General features: G+C 35.0%; 1 protein-coding gene across 1 annotated transcript in view; it reads right to left on the bottom strand.

The window, feature by feature from the left end:
* LOC103578377 (uncharacterized) overlaps positions 1-19,204 on the bottom strand; it is a 158,142-nt gene extending 138,938 nt beyond the window's left edge. Inside the window, exons 1-3 of the mRNA XM_053741581.1 lie at positions 16,002-19,204; positions 15,800-15,926; positions 9,020-9,070 (exon numbers count right to left, since the gene is read on the bottom strand). Coding sequence (XP_053597556.1) covers positions 9,020-9,070; positions 15,800-15,926; positions 16,002-19,204 — 3,381 coding nt within the window. The remainder of the gene's footprint in view (positions 1-9,019; positions 9,071-15,799; positions 15,927-16,001) is intronic.
* Between the last annotated feature and the right edge of the window lie 1,644 nt (positions 19,205-20,848).

Here is a 20,848-nt window from a genome sequence, read left to right as displayed (position 1 = left end):
GAAATTTTTGAATTATTTTTACTCTTTGAATTTTTACAATTATAAAGTTATCATAATTTTTTTTAGTTAATAATAACTTGCATTAAGTTAAAGGCGTGGAATCTATTGCTAAGCATAAAAGACATAGATATCAATTAAAATTAAGTACTAGTTCGATAGAACTTGAAACAAATAATGGTAGGAGGTACTTACCAGTATATTGATTTAAATTCGTGTAATAATAGCACTGAATTTTTAATAAATAATTACTTGGCTCCCGTATTCACTTGCTAAATGTGACGCGGACAACATTATTATTAGTTTATGAAATAAAAAATAGAGACGATTAAATAAATGGCCTCAAGTTTTGAGGTCGGCTCATATAGCCTACAGCTTATGAGACTTTTTTTCTTCTCGGCAAATTGTCTGAGAGGTTTCGTCTGTTCATAAAAAATTTTAATTTATTTTTTTTTTTTTTCACTACAACGCAGTAATTGAGTTGCGCAACTTTTGATTTTCCAACATTTTTTGTTAGTTTAAAAATTATTTTTGAATAGGAATATCACCGACTTATTTTTACTCTAATTGTCTTCATGTCAGATTACTAAAAAACAATTATTTAAAAAATTTAATGCTCAGATCTGAACTAAGCTGGTCAACTATTTTACATAAATTCCTTTCAATAAGATATTGAAATATTTTCAGTAGAAAATAGTAAAGCGTGAAAATTTTCCCTACCGATGTATGTCCACAAATTGTTTGAATTATTTTGCTTAACAACAGTGTCGCTCTCTATTTCGGGCGTATCAAAGCATAAGGTCACGGGTGACCACACTGTTATGATTCAACCACAATGATCTAATAATCAGATTAGCTTTAATGATTATTCTCTCTCAATAGGACGGAATACACAGGATTTAACCGAATCCGCATATGGAATCTACTGTTCCTTTCAATAATAAAATATATATATATATATATATATAAATATATATTAACTCCGGATATAATACCTTTTTATGTTAAAATCCAATTGTTTAAACCACAATGCGGATATCAGCGCGCTTGCAGAAACTACGTGGTTATTGATAGAGCTTTACAATGAAATGCTCACCTGATGTGCACTTTGCTGATGCTTCATATTCAATTACGATCATATCAGTAAAACCGTAAGTGTTATATCGCAATGTTAAGAGAGAGAACATTCTCATATATCCATGAATTTTCATTGTTATTCTATACGTCGTTTACGGTCAAATTTATTTCCCCACAATATTTTATTATATTGTTATTTCCTTTTCATAACAATTATTTCACGACCATAAAATAATCCATTAAATTTGGCTTACTAAATTATTTTTAAAAATACTCCAATCAATATTTTCACTCCGCGAAATATAAAATCAAACCAGATAAAACGAGTAAATTAAATAAAATATGTTTTGTAACTACACAAATTTTTTTTTTTTTGGTTATGAATAAATGAAATACAAACGATTATATTTGTTACTCAAACCAAATAAATTTTTTTTTTTTATTTTCATTTCGTTGCATTTAAAAGGACGGGAATAATGAAAATCAATCTAGCGTATAAAAGTGTACATGTGACGCTAAATCTCTGTACAAAATCCATATTAATATACATGTACATGTACTGTTTACCAACACTCTCAATATATATAAATATATATACATATATGTATACATGAAAATGGGTGTCGAAATATTCATGCGCGGAATTTTCATATAATAATTAATCCGTTAAGTTTGGTAGTTTTCCCAGTGTGTTATTATTACCCCTCCCTCTTAAATGAAGTCTGTGTTATCCGTTTTATCTAAATGTATCCTGTTTCCTTCATCATTCACCCTTTCCTTGCCATAATTCACATCATAGTTTATATACATATAGAAAAGGGCTTTGCAAATGAGCGCTAAGTAACAAGTGAACTTCATTTTATCCTGAATATTTTAAATCTTTTATTTTTGACTCTTCTTTTACGCAAAAAAAAAATGAATAATTACCATTGAAAATATATTTTTTCATTTTTTGGCAAAATTAGGTATTCTCAAAAAATTGATAAAAATTATTTTCAATAAATAGGTTGGGTCGAAAAAATTTCTAATCAGATGATAGAAATCATAATTTTGATATCTACATCCAAATTTTTTGGCAGTCAAGTAAAAAAATATTATTTTTTTTAGCAATTTCCCGGCATTATGGCATTGTAAGTCCCTCTAAAAAAAAATTTATGGATACCCAATTTTTCTCAGCCCTCTCCATTAAATATATTTAATAATATATAAAAATTTAAACACATGAATTATAACCGGGCGTTAAAATGTTTTTCAGATAAAATCCGATACTTATTCAGCTCTGAAGTACACGACACTCTCTTTGTCCTAAAAAAGCGGAGGATATTGAAGTTTTGGGTCAATGCACCATTATAACTATATACTTTCAATTCCGTCAAGAGTCAGAGGCGAATATGCAGGCGGACGGGTGAAAAAAGTGAATAAAAATAATAGTAATAGTAATGTAAAAAAAAAAAAATAAAAAAATGAAAGCACTGAGTTAAGAGCCAAAGAGAGTGGGATTACCGGGTAGAGAAGCGGAGAGGGCGCTTTCGGTCGGATAAGTGAAAAAAAGAGAAGTTGGAATAAAAAGTGATGCAGGTTGTCGGAAAACCAACGAATATGTTGGAAATGTGTGGCACTAGAAAGGGATACTGTAGGATAGTAGAACTTGAATAGATGAGTAAAAGAATATGCTGAAGAAGTGCAAGATAAGGATGAGAAAGGATTCAGGAAGAGCTCTCCCAGCTTATTTGGGTCAGGAAAGTCGATTACTCGGTAACGTCTCAGCCTCCATGTCGAAACCTATTCCAGTCGAGTTTAAACTCTTAATTCTTTGTCAAACTGTAAACAAACACGAGTTTTACACAATTCTGCCGTGCACTCTCCCCCATAATCAACGTCTCTTATAACTTTACCGTTCTGAAACTCTTGTTATTACTTTCTAGATACATTCACTACTTAAATTTCACTGCTAATGAGATGTTGTCTGCGTACTTGTATTTACGAGAGCTCGAGCACTGCCTATACCTCGTGCTGCTCCTTATTATTCAAAGTGTTTATGTGATTTTTATCAATTTTTTTATTTATTACAATTTATCACAACTTCAATTTTTGATGTTTTTCAGAAAACTCAAAAATTCAAATTTTACAATTATTTTTACTTTCATGCCAAGTTTGCCAAAAAATTTAAAAATCATTATAATGGTAATTTAAAATTTTTTTTTTCTATATGTCAATAAGAAGTTGACAATTTTTTAATATTTTAATGACAGAACACATTTTTCTTCGTATTTTATTTTGCCCCACGTCTATACAAGAATTTGAACCGAGGAGTTTTTGAATTTTATAAAATTCATCAATACTTTTGATTCAATAAAATCCTATATATAAATATTTCCCACAGAAAATTTAATATAGTAAGTATTCCGATATTAAATTTTAATAAAAATATTTTCAAACAAAATTACGTAAATATTGTTTGCAAATAAAAAAACATATTGCCATGGAATAAAAAGTTCTAAGTAGCAACAAAAATATAAAATTAAATAAATAAACAAACTAAATATATATGCTGATTTATGCATATATAAAATATATATTTCCGGACACGATATTCTCTTGATGGATGTATAAAATATGAAAGGCAGAGCACATCTGTGTTGGATATCATGCTGCTGGTATTAAAATGCAGTCAGCTTCAGCAACTACACATCCACCGCAACTACATCTATATCTACATCACATCCACATCTACATCTACGGGTACTCCCACCGGTGTACTACAGAACAACTTGAGAGTAAGAGAGAATGACGGGGATGAAATTCTTCAAGTCTGTGAACAGGTGAATTCTTGAGCTGTCTGAACAAGACACGAGTTGCGTTTAAAGTTGGTATACACACATACCACTAACACCACTTGTACCATTACAATCACCATCAGCAGCAGCTTCAGTGGAAGCAGAACCAGAAGCAGAAGCACCATCAGCTAAGATATAACAGCATTGACTAGTTTCAAAGCACGATCCAACATTTTCTCATTCTCGGTTACCTTTAGCTTGAATATTCTACAAAGTCCACGTACTATAAGAGTTATCGATAAGTCTACCAATCGATCTTTACGTCTATTCGACCCTCGTTCGCCTAAAACCAATTTACCTTGTATAGAGAAACTTCCTCTCCGGAAAGTAACGTTTGATTTATTAATTTTTTTTAAACAAACTAAAAAAAAATTATTTACAAGCTCGCAATCAAATTTCATCAGCTTCTGATTACAAACAAGTTGTTTTTTATTTTTAAAACCAATCATTTATTTTCAAGTGTCTGAGGATGAATGTCGTTGATTCAATCCATCATAACTGTCGTAATGCAAGAGATAAAACTATTTGACATCGTTCAAGAAGTAATTTTATCAAGTTTATGTCTGACTCAAGAACTTTCGCGCTACTAACATCACCAATACACCATGGGTTTTATCACTTAAGAGAAGACTTTAACGCTAAAACGATAAACTTTCGTCGAGTTTAGCTCCACAGCTAGAGAAGAGACATTACAGCTAAATAAGTCCGCAGAGACATTTTTAAACTTTTTTTTTTCCAACAATGGCTCGTGAGTGGCTTCTTAAAAGTTTAGATAAAAAAGTATAATAAATCATACTATTTATTTCATACTTTTTAACAGATTACAAGATTTTTTTTATTCTCAAATTTAAAAAGCAAAATGCAGAATATTTAGATGAAGAAAATAAAAATTTAAATATCTGTTTTGATGGTTTTTTTAGTAGTCGAAAAAAAATTCCATTAACGTCAGTAAACATTACAAGTTATTTTCAGTTATACGTCACTCTTGTCAAACAGATTCCGAACTCTCTGACGAGACGACCAAAACTTTCTCTAGTGCCTGAACTATCCACAGATTCGATGGCTCGGGGCTGTGCCAATCGTGTGATATATATCAGGAATTGACCGTTTGGACGAATTTCCCGGAGGACTTTTAGTGACAACTAAGTTGCTTAGAAAAAAAAAAAAAACAGATCTATAATTAACGAGTAATGAAAAAAAAGTACAATGAGATTTATTCTAAGGCACATTAGTATCACGGCGTGACATAAATTAATTAAAAAATAGAAACACGAGTTAAAACCCTTTACAGAGGCATTGTATGTAATCCGATAAAATAGATCTGGATGAATGTCAAATAAAAAAAAGATATCAAAGTAGAATGTGAAAAATAGACGAGTGTGTATTGCGTGGGAGTTTTTTGTCAATTCAAAGTGAGATTAAAAAAAATAAGAAATGAACAGCGAATGAAAATAAGGATGAGCATAGAGTTGAATGAACGAAAATTTTTTAATTATCCCGAGTTATTCTGAGTTCTGAATTACTTTTTATAAGAATCGATTGGTTCTAAAAATATAAAATAATGTTTTTCAGGCTCGACGAAAAGTTTTCGCGGGTGTTGAGAGACATGCGCGCACATTGATACTCCAAGTCTGACAGACATCAGCTTTAAGCTCGGTTTGTTACAAAAAGTCTGCCAGAGAGCTACTCACTCACTCGCTTACTCACTTACTCACTCGTTATGTTTTTTACTCCGTCTCTATTCTATGGATGAATGGGCGAACCACGTTTCCCGCGTGTTTTTATCCCCACGTCAGTTTACAAACTCAACTCCTACTCGTCCTCTTTATTTTTCATTTCTTTTTTTCTTTTATTCTTTTATTGTATGTTTTTGTTCCCGCGCCTCTGGCAGAGGACATTGACTCCTGGCTGCGCACAATTGGTTGATGGTCAAATCAATCGATGGACTATTCACAAAGCGATACATCCAATAGAATGCCATTCGCATATCAATTAAAACATTCAATACTCCAAAAGGATAGCCGCTACATCAGATATTTTTTTTATCGCGGTTATTATCATTCATTAAACCTTGATCCGTTCAACATAAATCCTTTGCAGTACATAATTTTATTGCAAAGACTCTTCTCAGTAAATTTCAAACACTCGCGTTTGATAATATTTATTTTAATTCATTTCAACGAATGTTTGAGTAAATTTTCCATTTCATATTTAAACAAAATTTTTAATTAAAACTTTTTTTTATAATGAACAGATTTTTTTTTTTTAGTCAATAACTTTTTCACCATAGAGAGAAAAGCCATACAAAATATTATTAAAAAAATAAATGGCTAAAATATTTATTTACACTCTACAATTAAATAAATAATTTTATTAAAAATATAAAGAAATTTTTTTCCATTTTTTCGAGGCTACAAAACAGTAAAATATTTAACGAATTCACGATTAAAAAAATCAATCCCATTTTACCGAACTCTTCTTCGAACGTTTATACACATAATTTGGTTTTTAAAAAATGAATAGTGTAATATTGTTATAAAAATATGAAATATATGAATAAATAAAAGGTTATTGAATTTGTATTAGTTTGCTGAGGAATAACCAATCATGCGGATCCATACATTACAATATTACTATGGTAACGTTAGTATGTTTGAAAGCATTTGCATATCTATGAACACATAACTGAGAGTAACGGTACTCTACGAACGCAAGGATACTCACGGCAAGAAGGAGGAGCTGAGGTCGCAATAGAGATGGCGATGAAGGTGGAGGCAGAGGTAGAGATGATTGCGGAGAATCTCAAGAAGAGCATAATACAGAAATGCGACTATACTTGCTTTGCATTCTATATATATATGTATGTATATGTATATATACATGCCGGCGCCGGGGGTACCATTTGTAATGATAATTACAAGCCGGGTACCAATTTGTTGGCCCGCAAAGGACACACGCCACAGTACATCAGCTACTCATTTACATTCCTCGCCAGTGGCAACAATCCACAATTATCCAGTACTAGCCAATGTAAATTAGCATTTTACAAACAAATTATTTAACATTGTTCGTTTGTTAGACATTTTATGTTATTGATATTTTTAGTTGTCAACTTGCAACTTTAAACTATAAATATACTGATATGGAGACATTTTATGTTAACTCTCAACCCTTTGCCTCTACTTTCTTTGGTAGTACATACAGAGATTTCAACATGGTGGCGAATGGTATGATAATGAAATAGCAGAACTTTGTGATATGAAACGGTGGGAAAGGTACCAGACAAAGACGATATGCTTGCTCTTTACTTGGAGTAAATGTACGTATGATATTATAAATTATAATGTTAAACATGATATGTGAGAGATGATGAAGTGAAAAAGACATTTTGGATTCTGGTACACTCAGAAGAGCGCCGGAAAATGAAACGGATGACAGCTTGGTTGAAATGTACCAGCCTGGCGAACTGAATAATCGCCGACATTTTACTTCTTTGCGCCGAGCGAAACTTGGTTATTATTTTTTATTCAATCTTCTCTTTTAATTATTCATTTTCTTCATAATATTTCCTCTGGGTTTGTTGGCTGACGTCGTATTATATTTATATTTATAAGACTTATTACTTTTAATTCAAATTTGTTTTTTATAAAAACGTTTTTAAATCTAACTATTAAAAGTTTGAATTTTGTGTCAAAAGTTGAAATTTGTTTCAAAAAATTTTGAAAACTTTCTAGATCACTTCCGCGAGTTTTTAAAATTTCTGTAAATGAACTTTCAAAATTTACCCATTCAGACAAATATTGCAGCATTCAATGCGATTTTTTAAAATTCAGATTTGATTAGACTTTAGAATTTATCACTCAAATAATTTTTATATTAATTCAAAAAAATTCTTTTCAAAATTAAAATTTTTTGAATATTTCAAAATTTATTCCATCGATTAATCTGAAATTTTCATGAAATGGAAAGTCACAATCGTTTGGCGAGTTCAAAAAATCTTTTGAAAATTGGACTTGAACAATGACTTCATTTTTTTTTTTTTTTTTTTTTGAAAATTTGAAATTCCCACAATCATAAGTTAAGAAAATAAAAAGTATGCTGTGTAGTGAATCGAAACAATAGTACAAACAATACTCAATAAAAAAACATTTTTATTATTTTTATAAAGTAAATAGTTTGTCTCCGTTTTAAAATTCGAAAACAAATAAATATATATATAGAAAGATCTATTCTATATTTATCTAAAATAAATAAATGAAATACTCTTGAGTATCGAGTACGAGAAATTCAAGACATAAAAGTAAAAAAATAATATGACTTTGCATAAAAAAAATGAGAAAATATTTTCCATCATTCTTGGTATTAAGTTTTAACAGATCGAAACTATAGAAACTACTTGAAGAGTTTAGTTTGTAAAAAAAGTACTATTGTATTCTATATAAATATGTGTCTATGTATATTCATATAAAAATAAAGTGTGTAGTGAGAGACATATAGAAGCGAGTAAAAAAGAGTTATACATCGTTGAACCTTCGTACAGAAGACACCGGCTTTGTTTGGTGAAAAATGTGAGGGCACTCATGCAGGAATTTGAATTCACGTCAGTGGTTACGTGTCGCTTTTCTCACAACCTATTCCTTTCTTGTTTAAATTTAAACTTTACTCCTTTTACTTTTTCTTCACTCGCTAAATAATTTTTTCGGCGCACTCGCAACGCGAACTTGCCGTCTCGTGGTTTGTCTCAGATCTAGCCACAGACAGGAGACGCGACGCGAAAACTTGACAAGTCCTTGAATTAATCATGACGGCTGCTCTGCATAATTTCATTTTAAACCAGCCTCCGCCCACAGAATGTCTAGCCCCGCAGTGTTTCAGAGTAAATTGTAACTTGTAAACTTGCAATTTGGACTCGAACTTTTGTCAAACGCCCAACTCACTCGTTATTGTTAATAATATATACATTTAATATTTATTCTGTTGTCAAGAGAACAATATTATAAAATAAAATAAAAACATTGTTAACAAGTAACAAGACGCCAGGAAATTGTCCCAAAGAAATATGAGATACGGGGTAAGAATTGTTATAAAAATATATTAAAAAAACTTACCCTTGCTTTCGGTGTTTGCTTTAGTCCAATAGCAGGCTGGCTCCGGTTGCTCTGCAAATAAATAATTTTTCATAAGTCTTCACTGAAAACAAGTGATAAAATAATAAAAACATTTAATAAAACAACCTGGTAGATATAAATATTTATTGCTGAAACAAAAAATCATTTTACATCAGCTCCGAGCTACTAAATTATAAAAAAAAAAAAAAAACACTTGGGTAATTATGTTGAAGCTAATAGGCAGAGTAGAAGAAAAATGTCCTGGTGTTACTGTCACGAAGCGCGGGGACCCGCGTAAATCTTTATTGATCCGTCGGGACAAACGAGTGAGCCCGAGCATGTTGAGCACGTAGTGAAATTGTATATCAGGGATGAGGGTAGAAGGAGGATAGAAATAGGCCGAAGGGGATGAATGCGATGTATACAATACGAGACAGTACTAGACAAGGGCGGACAAACCGTTACCGTTACCGTTACTGTTACCGTTAGCGTTACTATTACCCTGGACTGTACGGTCCCTCGTGACTTAACGGCCGCAAGTGAGAGAGCACCAGGTTCGTTATCTCCATTATATGACGGACAGAGAGGACCAGGCCTGAATGCAATATAATGTCTGCTGTGATACGATGTACAGCCAGAACCCCCCAGTACTATCTCTGCCATTCTGCCTCTGTGTGTCTCTGTCTGCACAAGCATTACGATTCGCTGTGTCCTCGAGTAGTTTCGTACTACGTGATAATTAAGCGGTTTATACCAATTAATTCCGAATAATTGCATCTCGCAATTAGTTCAATTATTACGGTTATCCTTAACGTGTTGGTCTACCATCAATTCTTAGGAGACCGAACCAACTGAGACGATAACTTTCCTTGTACTGGTATTTGATGAGAAAGCACAAGAGTATGGATGCTTATGCTAGATTAGAGCGCTGAGCTTGAGATTTGCAAAATGATATTCTCGACGGTTTGTAATTAAGAACAACCGGAGATATTACACCAAAGGGAATAGTCTGACGTCATCAAAGGAATCGAATAAATTTTTCATTTAAATATTGTCTTGTTACAGTCGTGATTTAATGATGCGTTGGAATCGATTTTCATTCAGAAGGAGATTACATTAAAAGTTAAAACTGAGAAGTTGATTGAAGATTGTAGATTGAAGATAGCTGGTATTATGGCTTGGGAGTTTTAAGACGAGTCGCTAGGAAATAAATATTCAGTCAGGTGTAAACTGAAACGGGATATAATCTTAGTGTCTTTTGTAACACTGGTATCTGTATTTTTTTATTAAGTACTCGGGCGCTACAAAGGAACCGTTCGAGTATGAATTTTTTACAGGTTTACTTTAAATAAAAATCCGTTGGCATATGCAAATGGGTTTAATACTTTTTGTAGCCCTGGTTATAGAGGAGTATTAGTCAGTGATCTGTAGGTTGTGACGCCGGTACCAATATTTGCCCGGGAGTTCGCCCTGCTATTATCGACGTTACCGAGTTGAAAATTAAGTGCCCAAGGTGCTCGACCTACTTTAGTAATTACGTACCCAGCGGCATACTTTCTGCTCTCCATACACTACTTTATCCCAACCCCTTTCTTATCGTATGACGAAAAGCTACCTTTTTGTTCCCTGTAACAACAGACTCGCTAATACCTCGATAAAAAAACTCTATTCAAACAATAAAATTGTTGATCCAAATAATTAACAAACCGACTCAACTTTTAATTAAACAAATTTAGTACCCGCGCTGCTTAATTCTTTACGTTAAAAATTTTTACTGATCAATATTTACCCGGGACTTTAATAGGAAATTTTTCTATTTTATTATCCGCTTACTCCACTAACTGTCAGGACATCTATCTAACATGGTGGACTTTGACACCGCAGCAGTTCAATTATGATATTCTCGATAAAATAATAATAATAACAATAATAATAATCAAAGTAGTGATAACATTAAAGTGAAAAGAGTGTACGAAAAATGTATTCAAAATTTGACGAACGAATGAAAGTAGAAGCGAGTTGCGCAAAAAAAAATAGCCGACAGGTAATCAATATCCAACCGACGACTTGCACGGATGAAACCCGTTTGCGTGCTTTTTACATATAAAATCCTACGAGTAGTCGATAAAATTGTCATTTAAAATGATTTAACAGTAAGCAAAATACTGTCATGTATTCACCAATATCGCAACTATTCTGTCAATGCAACAAATATCACTCGTACTTGCACATTTACATCTAAATCTATATCTATATCTGGATGTACGACCCCACCAGCAATAACGTGTACTGCAGAGTGCACATACATTAACCTATTTCTATTAGGAACGTGGTTTTGCATATGTGTTCAATTAATTTTCCATTTAATTTCTGGAAAATAAATAGCAAATTCAATTTATATTTAGACCGCAACGGAAAATTAAACTAACGTCAGTTTAAACCGCTGGTCTGAACCGGGTAACGGAAAATTTGTTTGAGTGATGCTTTATGGGTTATCCGGAGTAGAGATATTAGAGTATGTGTGGTATGTAATATAAAAATATATGGAGCTACGAGAGGAGATCGTATCGAATTTTTATTGCCGTTCAATCTACAATGTCATTGTTTTACTACTCGGCTGTCAATGCGCTTGTCCAGTTTCATGTGCACGATTGGCTTTGCTTTACTTTACATTTCATTATTTTATTTTTCAACTCAAAAGTTGGCGCTCGCTGACGAAAAAAGTCGGTAATCAATAGCGATAGTAATGTTGTTGTAAAAAATATTAAATGGGAAATTTTAACGCGGATACAAATCACGCACATGTGCGAAGATAATGTAATGCAATGTGCAATTTGAATTTTTTTTGTTATTTTATTCCGAAGCAACATAGCCGCTGGTGTGTGCGAGCTACTAATTATTTCAGGCATACGCAAATATTAGTGCAACAGTGAGCAAATTAAAACGGATGCCTCTCTAGTTATTGTGTTATATTTTGTTTCATATTATTTTTTTATTTATTTTATATTTTTATTTGGACTCTCTATAGTTACTTTTGGCTCTCAACAACGCCAACATCAACATCAACATCAATACTAGTAGCAGTTGCATTTTCACAAGAGCCGTCTATAGAAATTTGTACATGTGATTCGCATTATTCTCTTTGTTTTCATTTGCACCTGTCGATTTTGTGGTTTTTCTCGTTCTATTTTCTAGCTTTGCTAGTCATTTCATTTCTAATTTGTCCGGAAATATATTTGCGGTTACTATTCTCTGCAATCGTATTTACACCGTTAACCCGATTCCATCTGAATACAAATAAAGAAGCAAAAATAATAAAACGGAAAATTTCTATCTCTATATTTTTTTATATATAAGTAATCAAAAGTAATTATTTTATAAATTGTGCATAAATAATGTCAGTACTTGTAATTTTAATTAACCTCTATTGGGTCCTAGATAATTAATTTAACGTATCATTACTTTAAAAATAATTAAAATAATTTATTTAAGAATTTTTTCGGGCATGAAAAATTCGAGAAGCCAAAGCTGCATTTTTTTAGAATAATTACTGATAAAATTTATTTAAATAAAAGATCAGACAAGTATTTAAATAAATAATTAAGCAAAAATGTAGTCATGTTAATAATCTAACATGATCCTTCAACTTAAAATATTCAGAATAACAAAAACAACTTAAACTTGATGGAAGCTCTCGGATGCAAAGATGCAAATTCGCGTCAAGAGATTGTTTGATTCACCATTTCATTTGATATCTTATACTTGTCGGTGTACTCATCGCCACTCCGGGTGTGCTAACTACATCTATATGTATGCATACACATATATATCCATAAAATATATCTGTATGTATGTATGTATATATATAAAGTCTGTAAAGCCGGGAACGAGCTCTATTTATCAGTTCTCTTACCCCTAGGACCGGTTTACAGTTGCCCGTGCGCATACACCAGCTCCACCCTCTTAACATTAATTCAGCTCTACACTTATCGAGGATTTTATTTCGTTACGATTATTTATCCTGTTCGTTCGCTCGATTGCACGCCTTTTCCACTTAACTACACTCTGCTACCAGCTCGCTTGTTCCCTCGTTTAATCCCACTTTTCTCGGTTAAATTTTTCACCCACTATTTTTATATCGAAAACTTATACATATTCTCAAGAAATTGGATCAATTGGGCTGCTCATCCCCCCTCTTACTACAGCTGCCGGTAATATTCCCAAAGCATTGATACGATTGGATTTCATTGGATTGAATTGGATTGGATTAAAGGGAAATTTATTCTTATCGCATCTCATCGGGAATCCTTGCCAACCACTCGCTATATTCTCTGCTCTCCATTCTCTATTCTCTACCCTCCACACTCTACCCTTCACTCTGCACCCTCTACTCTTTACTCTTTACCTCCACACTCCACCCATCACTCCCTGCATTCTACTCTCTATCCTCTCTACTCTAAACTAACTCTAGATGTCGTGAATAATAGTATTGAAGCCAAAGCAAACATAATTAACATCACGGTGAATAAAGAAAATTCAAGAGCCAACTATACTGTGTGTACAGTGTGCCCGTAGGGTTATAAGCTAATGAAAACACTGTGAGTCGTAGTTTCATTCAGGAAACTTTCAAAGAACCCACACGTAATTGACCTATTGAAGTGAATAAACGTACTCTCAGACTATCTGATACACTTTGCTAGCTTCATATATCACCTCCATATATATACAGATATATACAGACATATATAAACCAGCAAGACCTTACGTCATCGTCAGCCACTTATTCAAAAGCTCCAACTAAAATTGACGTTCCGCAAACTTTTTGTGTCCGAGCACACTCGACTCGGTTCGTGTTAAAAGAGAGTCAATATATTCTGTCACACATGTTTTATAACCCGCACCGAAGATACAATTTTCTGTATTACACTTATTATAAACTTATCGAGTTCGGATATAAATCTACAGTACATGGGATCAACATGAATATGAGGATAAGGATGAGAATTAATATAAATATTAAATATAAAAATTTTCGAAGATAATTTATTATCGAAGAAGGATGAAACAAAGAAGGATTATATTATGGCTCACGGGAAATTGCGTCGGAACTCTCGACCCTGTTATCTTTAATGAGCTCTTTCACCGAACAAAAATCCATTTGTAGAGACACCATTCTATGAAGTGTTTTATTTTAAAATATTACAACGGCCATGGCAATGGGTTATGAAAAACATAACTTTTAAATCCTAATGAAAATCATAAGGCTATTGCAATAAAAAAATATGATTATGGTTAATTATTGTAATTATATCTGAGAAATTGAGGATGAGCATAAGTAGTATAAGGGGATGATGATAATTATCGTAACAATTAAGTTGTAATTAATGAGTTTGAAGCTGGGTAAAATTTTATTAGAATTATAGTGGTATGTAATATTCTCGTAGACTGTGCTAGTACACGCGGTCTTGACTAAGGAGACTCTGGTGAAACTCTCGGTCTTTGAGAATTAGCCCCGAGTTACAGCGACGGTTTAAAAAACCGTCAGTAGCTTTTTGTGGTTTATGCAAAGCTCCCTTCAATTATTCAAATAATTATTCTTATTATTGTGACTGTTACAAAAGTATTTAAATATTTATATGTATATCTAATAATTTTTAATTTAACCGGGTAATTTATTTAAGCTGGGAGTCTGTGAATTTTAGCGAATGATAGTGGACGGTTTAAACTAGCACGTGTGCCATCGCCTCGGTCTTTTGGAGCTCTGCTCATACCGGGTAGTACTTGCTCATATTTAATTCATGGAACAGAACGCATTCGCGCAACACTTTCGTCCCTTGATAACGTCCGCAAACTCGTTGTCTGCGTACCGCCCAGTGCTTTGCGGAGCAACGTCGGCTGAAATTTAAACGGCTATTCTCCTGCCGTCGACAAACTCATGGGTTTGTAGAGCCCCTATACAAGCTCGCCGACGACAGCTACTGAAATTATAACGTGGAATTGTCACTAAAATAATGTGTTTGTTCAGTAGTACCGAATGACAAAAAAGGATCAGCAGGAACAATGAGGGTATTAGAGACACAAAGCCGAAAAAATATTATTAAAAAAGAAAAAAAATGTGTCAAATAATTTTTTTTTTACTGTCCGACACTCGTGTTAACTTTAAACACTCTTTTAAAATGTGTGAGCATTTTTTGACATTTAACAATTCAGCTTTTATGTGTATTAAACTGCGCACATACAGCCGAGAAGGGGCCGAGTGAAAGCGAGAGCAAGATACCGAATAGAAGGGAGAGACGAAAATGTAAAACTATTTACACTGTCGAGAAGTTTGAATAATAACCTGACATTCGCAACGAAATTCGCGAGAATATATATTTTCGTACCGCAAAATTTTTTCATTTTAAATCTTATTACATTCTATACTTTATATATATATATTTTATAAATTACATTTTCCCGTTTCATTTTACGTACTGCTCGACTATAAATACCATTCCGGGTTGAGGTTTGCCAGATAATACAACCGAGAGCTTACAAAGGAACAGTATGAGTTAGTGTTTATTCAGCATTCTCGATTTTCAGTAACGAAAGACACTGTTGGGGATAAAACCTCACAGGTGTGCATGCATTGTTATTTCTGGGTATAGAGGGATGTGTCTAGAGTCTCAAGTCTATACGTGTGTATATATGTATATATATATATATATATATATAGATAAATGTATGAATAATATGATGGTATTATATAATATAACTGTTGCCGGTTGGCGGTTGTTTTACCTCTGCCTCGGGCGACTGGACAATGAGCGAAGTCCTCGGAGGCTTCTCCGGCGGTACTTTCTTGAGAGTCCCGGAAAACGTGACCCCTGTGGGTGCGGTGAGACTGCTGGCAGAGGTGACGTTTATTGTGTTGGAAGATGAGCAAGAAGAAGAAGAAGAAGGACAACTAGCAACAATGTTGTCTGGCGCGTCTGCAGTCGACTGGCACATCAATCGATACTGGTGCTGGGAGCCGCGTGTCCCGTCATTCCTTTCAAACTGTGAGTTAGTTGGTAATGTAATTTGCGATGCTCGCTCTAGCTCAGATGACTCGACTTGAATGCGAGGCGATAATCTATCGGATGTCAGTGATTGACACATTTGATTGGTAAAACCCGCGGCTGACAGATATGCGTTACCAGAATTACGGTGTAATAAATGCTGATGATCGATTATTTGCTTGTGCTCGGACTGATGATGATGTTGCTGCTGTTGCTGGTCGATAGCTTGATCCGCGAAAGCTTTCATTTGCATGTGATGCATGTCGTTGAAGACGTTTTTCTGCTGTAACTCTATAGCCTGGCGCATCGATTTTTCGGTCGCCTGTCGGTCTTGCAGACACTGGAGGCGTGACTGCAAATCAGTTTGATGGTGCTGGTACTGAGCAACTTGATCCAAAAGCTGATTTTGATTTTGTAGACACTGGAGTCGTGCCTGAAGATCGCTTTGTTGACGTTCAAATTGGCTAAGCTTCTCGGCAATCATATCAAGACTTTGTTGATTATGCATTTGTTGCTGCTGCTGCTGCTGTTGTTGTAGGTGCTGCTGAGAATGATTGTATTCAGTTTTATCAGTAAGCAAATCTCCCGAAGCAGACTGAAGATTCTCAGCTTGGCTCTTACTGTGTGTTAACAAACAAGCAGATATATTGTGGCTTTTCTTGTGACTGTGTATTATGTGATCACTCTGCTCAAGCGGTTTCATCGGATTATCACCACTGAAATCTGTTACAACAGTCAGCAGCGTCTTAGTGTCAAGCTTGGCTTCACTTAACGCAGGAAACTGATGACACAAGTTTGGACTAGCACGTTGAGACGATGTAGTACTTATCCCAGGACCGAGATTCGCTACAGAGCCAGTGATTGGTTGATCCTCGAAATCCTTGCGAGAGAGCTCCATATGTTTGGTCAAATCCGCGCTAACATGACGAAGATGACGACGCTGTTCCATTATCGTGTTCTGGCTGATGTTAGGAATCGGCTGAAATGCAACTTGGGGAACTCTGATGTCTTTGCCACGTTGCTGCTCGTCAAGAGGCATCATCACTCGGGGATCTCGGCGTTCCTCGGACGGGTTTCGTGAACGAGGACTCGTTGTGAACATTTGATTCGGAAGCATAGTGCGCTCGACATCGTGACGCTGACGTTGCTCAGCCCAAATTACCAATTCTTGACGTGTTTTTTCAAAATTCTGACTAGCGACGTATGACGGACTATTTTGTGGAGCTCGTTCGCACGAACTATCACGAACAGCCATGAATGGCATAGGCGATCTTCTCACATCTTCAATCCGCTTCGGATCAATAACTACAGGCATTGGCGAACGTCGATGCTCTTCAAAATAATCTGAACGTCGGTTTTCTTGCTGCATTACTGGACGTTGATTTGGACTAATGTTCCCCCATTCGGATGGTTTTCTATTTGTTATATCAGACATGACGCTTTTTCTATTATCCTGTCGTACATCGTAGGGCATTGCGGATACTCGGAGAACTGGTTCAATTCGTTTAGTAGAATCATTTTGAAAAACTTGATTATTCTCTGTAGTCCACTTTTTGTCGGTCAACCCCGACGGAGGTTTCCGTGCAGTCAACGTCGACGTGTCTCCCGTATCTCCAGGGAACGTAAAAGTAATAGTGTCATTTCGTCTGGGAAAACTTGTAGTCACGTCTACAGATACAGATTTGCGGTGTTCGGAGCGCGACACATAGAGACCGCAGTCGCTTGCTATCGTGTCGACAATCGTGTCTCTCGTTGACTGATCATTGGTTGAATCAACGTATAACCCGTCCTGGCGTGTTCTTGGTGTTTGATTAACAGGAGTTGGAAAAGATCGAGCGTCTGATACGGGAACAGCATTGGTCGTTGTAAGTGTAGTTGCTGGTTCCTGTGATGTAGGAGGCACATTTTGATTAACAACGCCAGTATTTGCTGTACTAATACCAGCTCCAGGAGTATTAGCATTAGTAGTAGTAGTAGTCATGGGTTTAATTACTGGCATATCAGTAATTGATTTTCGATTTCCCGAATCACTGGTGATCTTAGAATTAATGCGAGGGGGTACCATTGGTTTAGGACCTCGTGTTGTATTACTATTAACAGATCTATCAGTTCCCGATGCAATAACGTTTTGTGCGATCGGCTGAATGATAGGTTGACCTTGATATTGAGACACCTCTTGGGAGTATCTCTGGGGATTAGGTGAAGTTTGTTGATTAAACTGTTGAGCCGTGTAGATAGGGGCATGCGGATTATAGGGTATCGGATTCATCAAAGTCTGTGGATATTGACTGTACGTATACTGTGATTGTCCAGCAAATTGACCATAACTCTGAGATACTGTGGGTTGAGCCGTCATTATAACACCCGGATAAAAACCAGGTGGTTGCGGACTTGCCGATTGCGATGGCAACTGAGAACTATGCTGGACTGTTACATAACCACCAGTTGGTCCGCTAAACACCGGATTACCGGTACCCTGAGTGTGAGCATAAAGCGATGAGTCTCTGTACGTGACGTCTCTTGTCACGTAGCCGACGCGATCGCCGTATTGACCCGCCTGCTGGGCGTACATCTGCGATCTGACCTCAAATTGACCGCGAGCTTGTGGATACTGACTCTGATCGGGTACAAAATCCGGTACAAAGTGTGGCTGAATTTGTACTGGCAGTGTCTGAGTAGCTGTTTGAGATACATGGGCGTGTTCCAAGCCAGCTTTGTCTGATGGATACTGCTGGTGTTGTACAGGAAGTTGTCCAGCGACGACAGGGTGTCGATCCTCTGGTTGACCCATTGTTGACTGTAATCTCCCGGAAGTGGGATAAATACCTGTTTGGGATACTGATGGATAATCCATTGATGAAACCTCTGAATGTGGATACTGTTGTTGTAAACGCGAAGATACTGCTGCCGTTTGTGATGGCTGTTGCAACGATACAGCCGGATTTCGTTCCAATCCCATGCGCTCGTAATCCACTGTACGATTTTCAAAGCCATTCGATAAGTCAGGTTTTGATTCAGCTGCTTTAATGCCATTTTGATTGGGCCCATTTGATTGATGGTGATGTTGCTGCTGCTGCTGTGTTTCACCGGCGTTTTCATTTTGAATAGTGCCATTAGGGGGTTCTCCAGAACCGGATTGTGACATTGCGGCCCCCACCGACGGTCTTCCGCCGATGTAGCCGAGGATTCGCCCCAATCCGCACACTGTGGCGGCTTACGAGGCACTCGAAGCAATTTATCGTAACAACATAAACAAAGCGAAACTATTAAGCCCACTTATACTATTATTATTATTATTATTATTATTATTATTATTAATATCACTATTACTATTTATATATTTTATCAGAATAATTCTCTTCTCGCTGCTATCTAGACTTCCCCTGGACCACGTTCAGTTTGACGATAACTTTCTCATCGATTCTCCGACTTTACGATTCAGTGCTTCAGAGAATATCTGCTGTTCAAACGTACGCCAAGTAAAGAGAATGATTCAATTCTAAAGACAGATAGTAGAAGATCTTGTTCAACTTTTTTATCATACAGATTTTTTTTTGCTCACAGTAGCCGTCTCCTTTTTCGACGCACAAATGGATTTATGAAGAATGCTTTTTGTCGTAAAAAGTTTCATGCTTTTGTAAACAGCATAAAGTTGATTTTAAATTTACACTCGACTGATATTTCTTCTTTCATTTTTATTTGTTTTACTACTATTTGTTAAATATAGCTTTCAAAGTATATTATCCGTTTATAAATTTATTTTCCAATAATTACTGTATCAATAGAAACGAGTTCAGTCAAGAGAATCTGCAATTTATTCAATTTACTGGCAAATATTTTACTTAAATAAACATTTCAATTCCAATGGGCTCTTCATTAATATCGTAATATATAACTAAACTTTTTGATGTATTTAAATATATCTCCATAAATAAATATATAAATTACTGATTGATTTTCATGAGTGATGACCACAAATTAGTCAAAATTGAATCAAACTAATGGCTCACTAGACATTTTTTGCTCTATATAATTTTCCAATACTATAATTTCGTTACATTACCGCGCACTTTAACCCAATAAAGTACAAAAAAATAAACAATAAAATACTTAATCAATAAATGCACTTTGATTTGATTTTTTCATTTTCAGTTATGATAAAGTAACACATTCACTATTCAGTCAATGTCATTGTCAATCATGTTTAATTTCTTATCGCGTACTCTTGTCACAGTCGACAACGTCCACTAGATTGACGTTGCTTCAAATTAATTTCCCAGCCACACCCAAACGAGCTTATCTGTAAAATATAACAAACATTTGCGTTGCTCATATCAATGCCTATATACTTCTCTCTTCATACGAGGCGGTAGCAGTAACAGTAAAACGACTCGTTATGTGCTGATTGTGCTCTAGCTATCAATATACATAAGACTTCATTCATCCTTAATCCTAAGCTCCCCGTACCAACAAATCAACTCGAGTTAATTACTGCCCCAGCACAATGTGCTGCTAGTTCATTCATAATCATAATCGTAATCGTAATCATAATCATAATAATAGTCTTAATATCACCAAAACTAAACTAATTAATATTTTCTAAAAATTGAAATTCATCATTAGAATTGCTGAGAATCTTGGAACCTTCGATCTTATAAACAAACTCCAGCAAGCATTACTATACCTGACACCTAGCAGAATGATTAAGACTCGGCGCGAGAAGTTGGATAGTTATTCAGTCATTGAATATGTAAGCCAAGCAATAATTTCAACGCGATATTCGGCAAAA

Source organism: Microplitis demolitor, chromosome 8, assembly GCF_026212275.2.
Source record: "Microplitis demolitor isolate Queensland-Clemson2020A chromosome 8, iyMicDemo2.1a, whole genome shotgun sequence".
In the NCBI taxonomy this organism is placed as follows: Eukaryota; Metazoa; Arthropoda; class Insecta; order Hymenoptera; family Braconidae; genus Microplitis; species Microplitis demolitor.
Note: the sequence above shows the minus strand (reverse complement) of the source record. Positions and strands in the feature narration are given on the sequence as shown.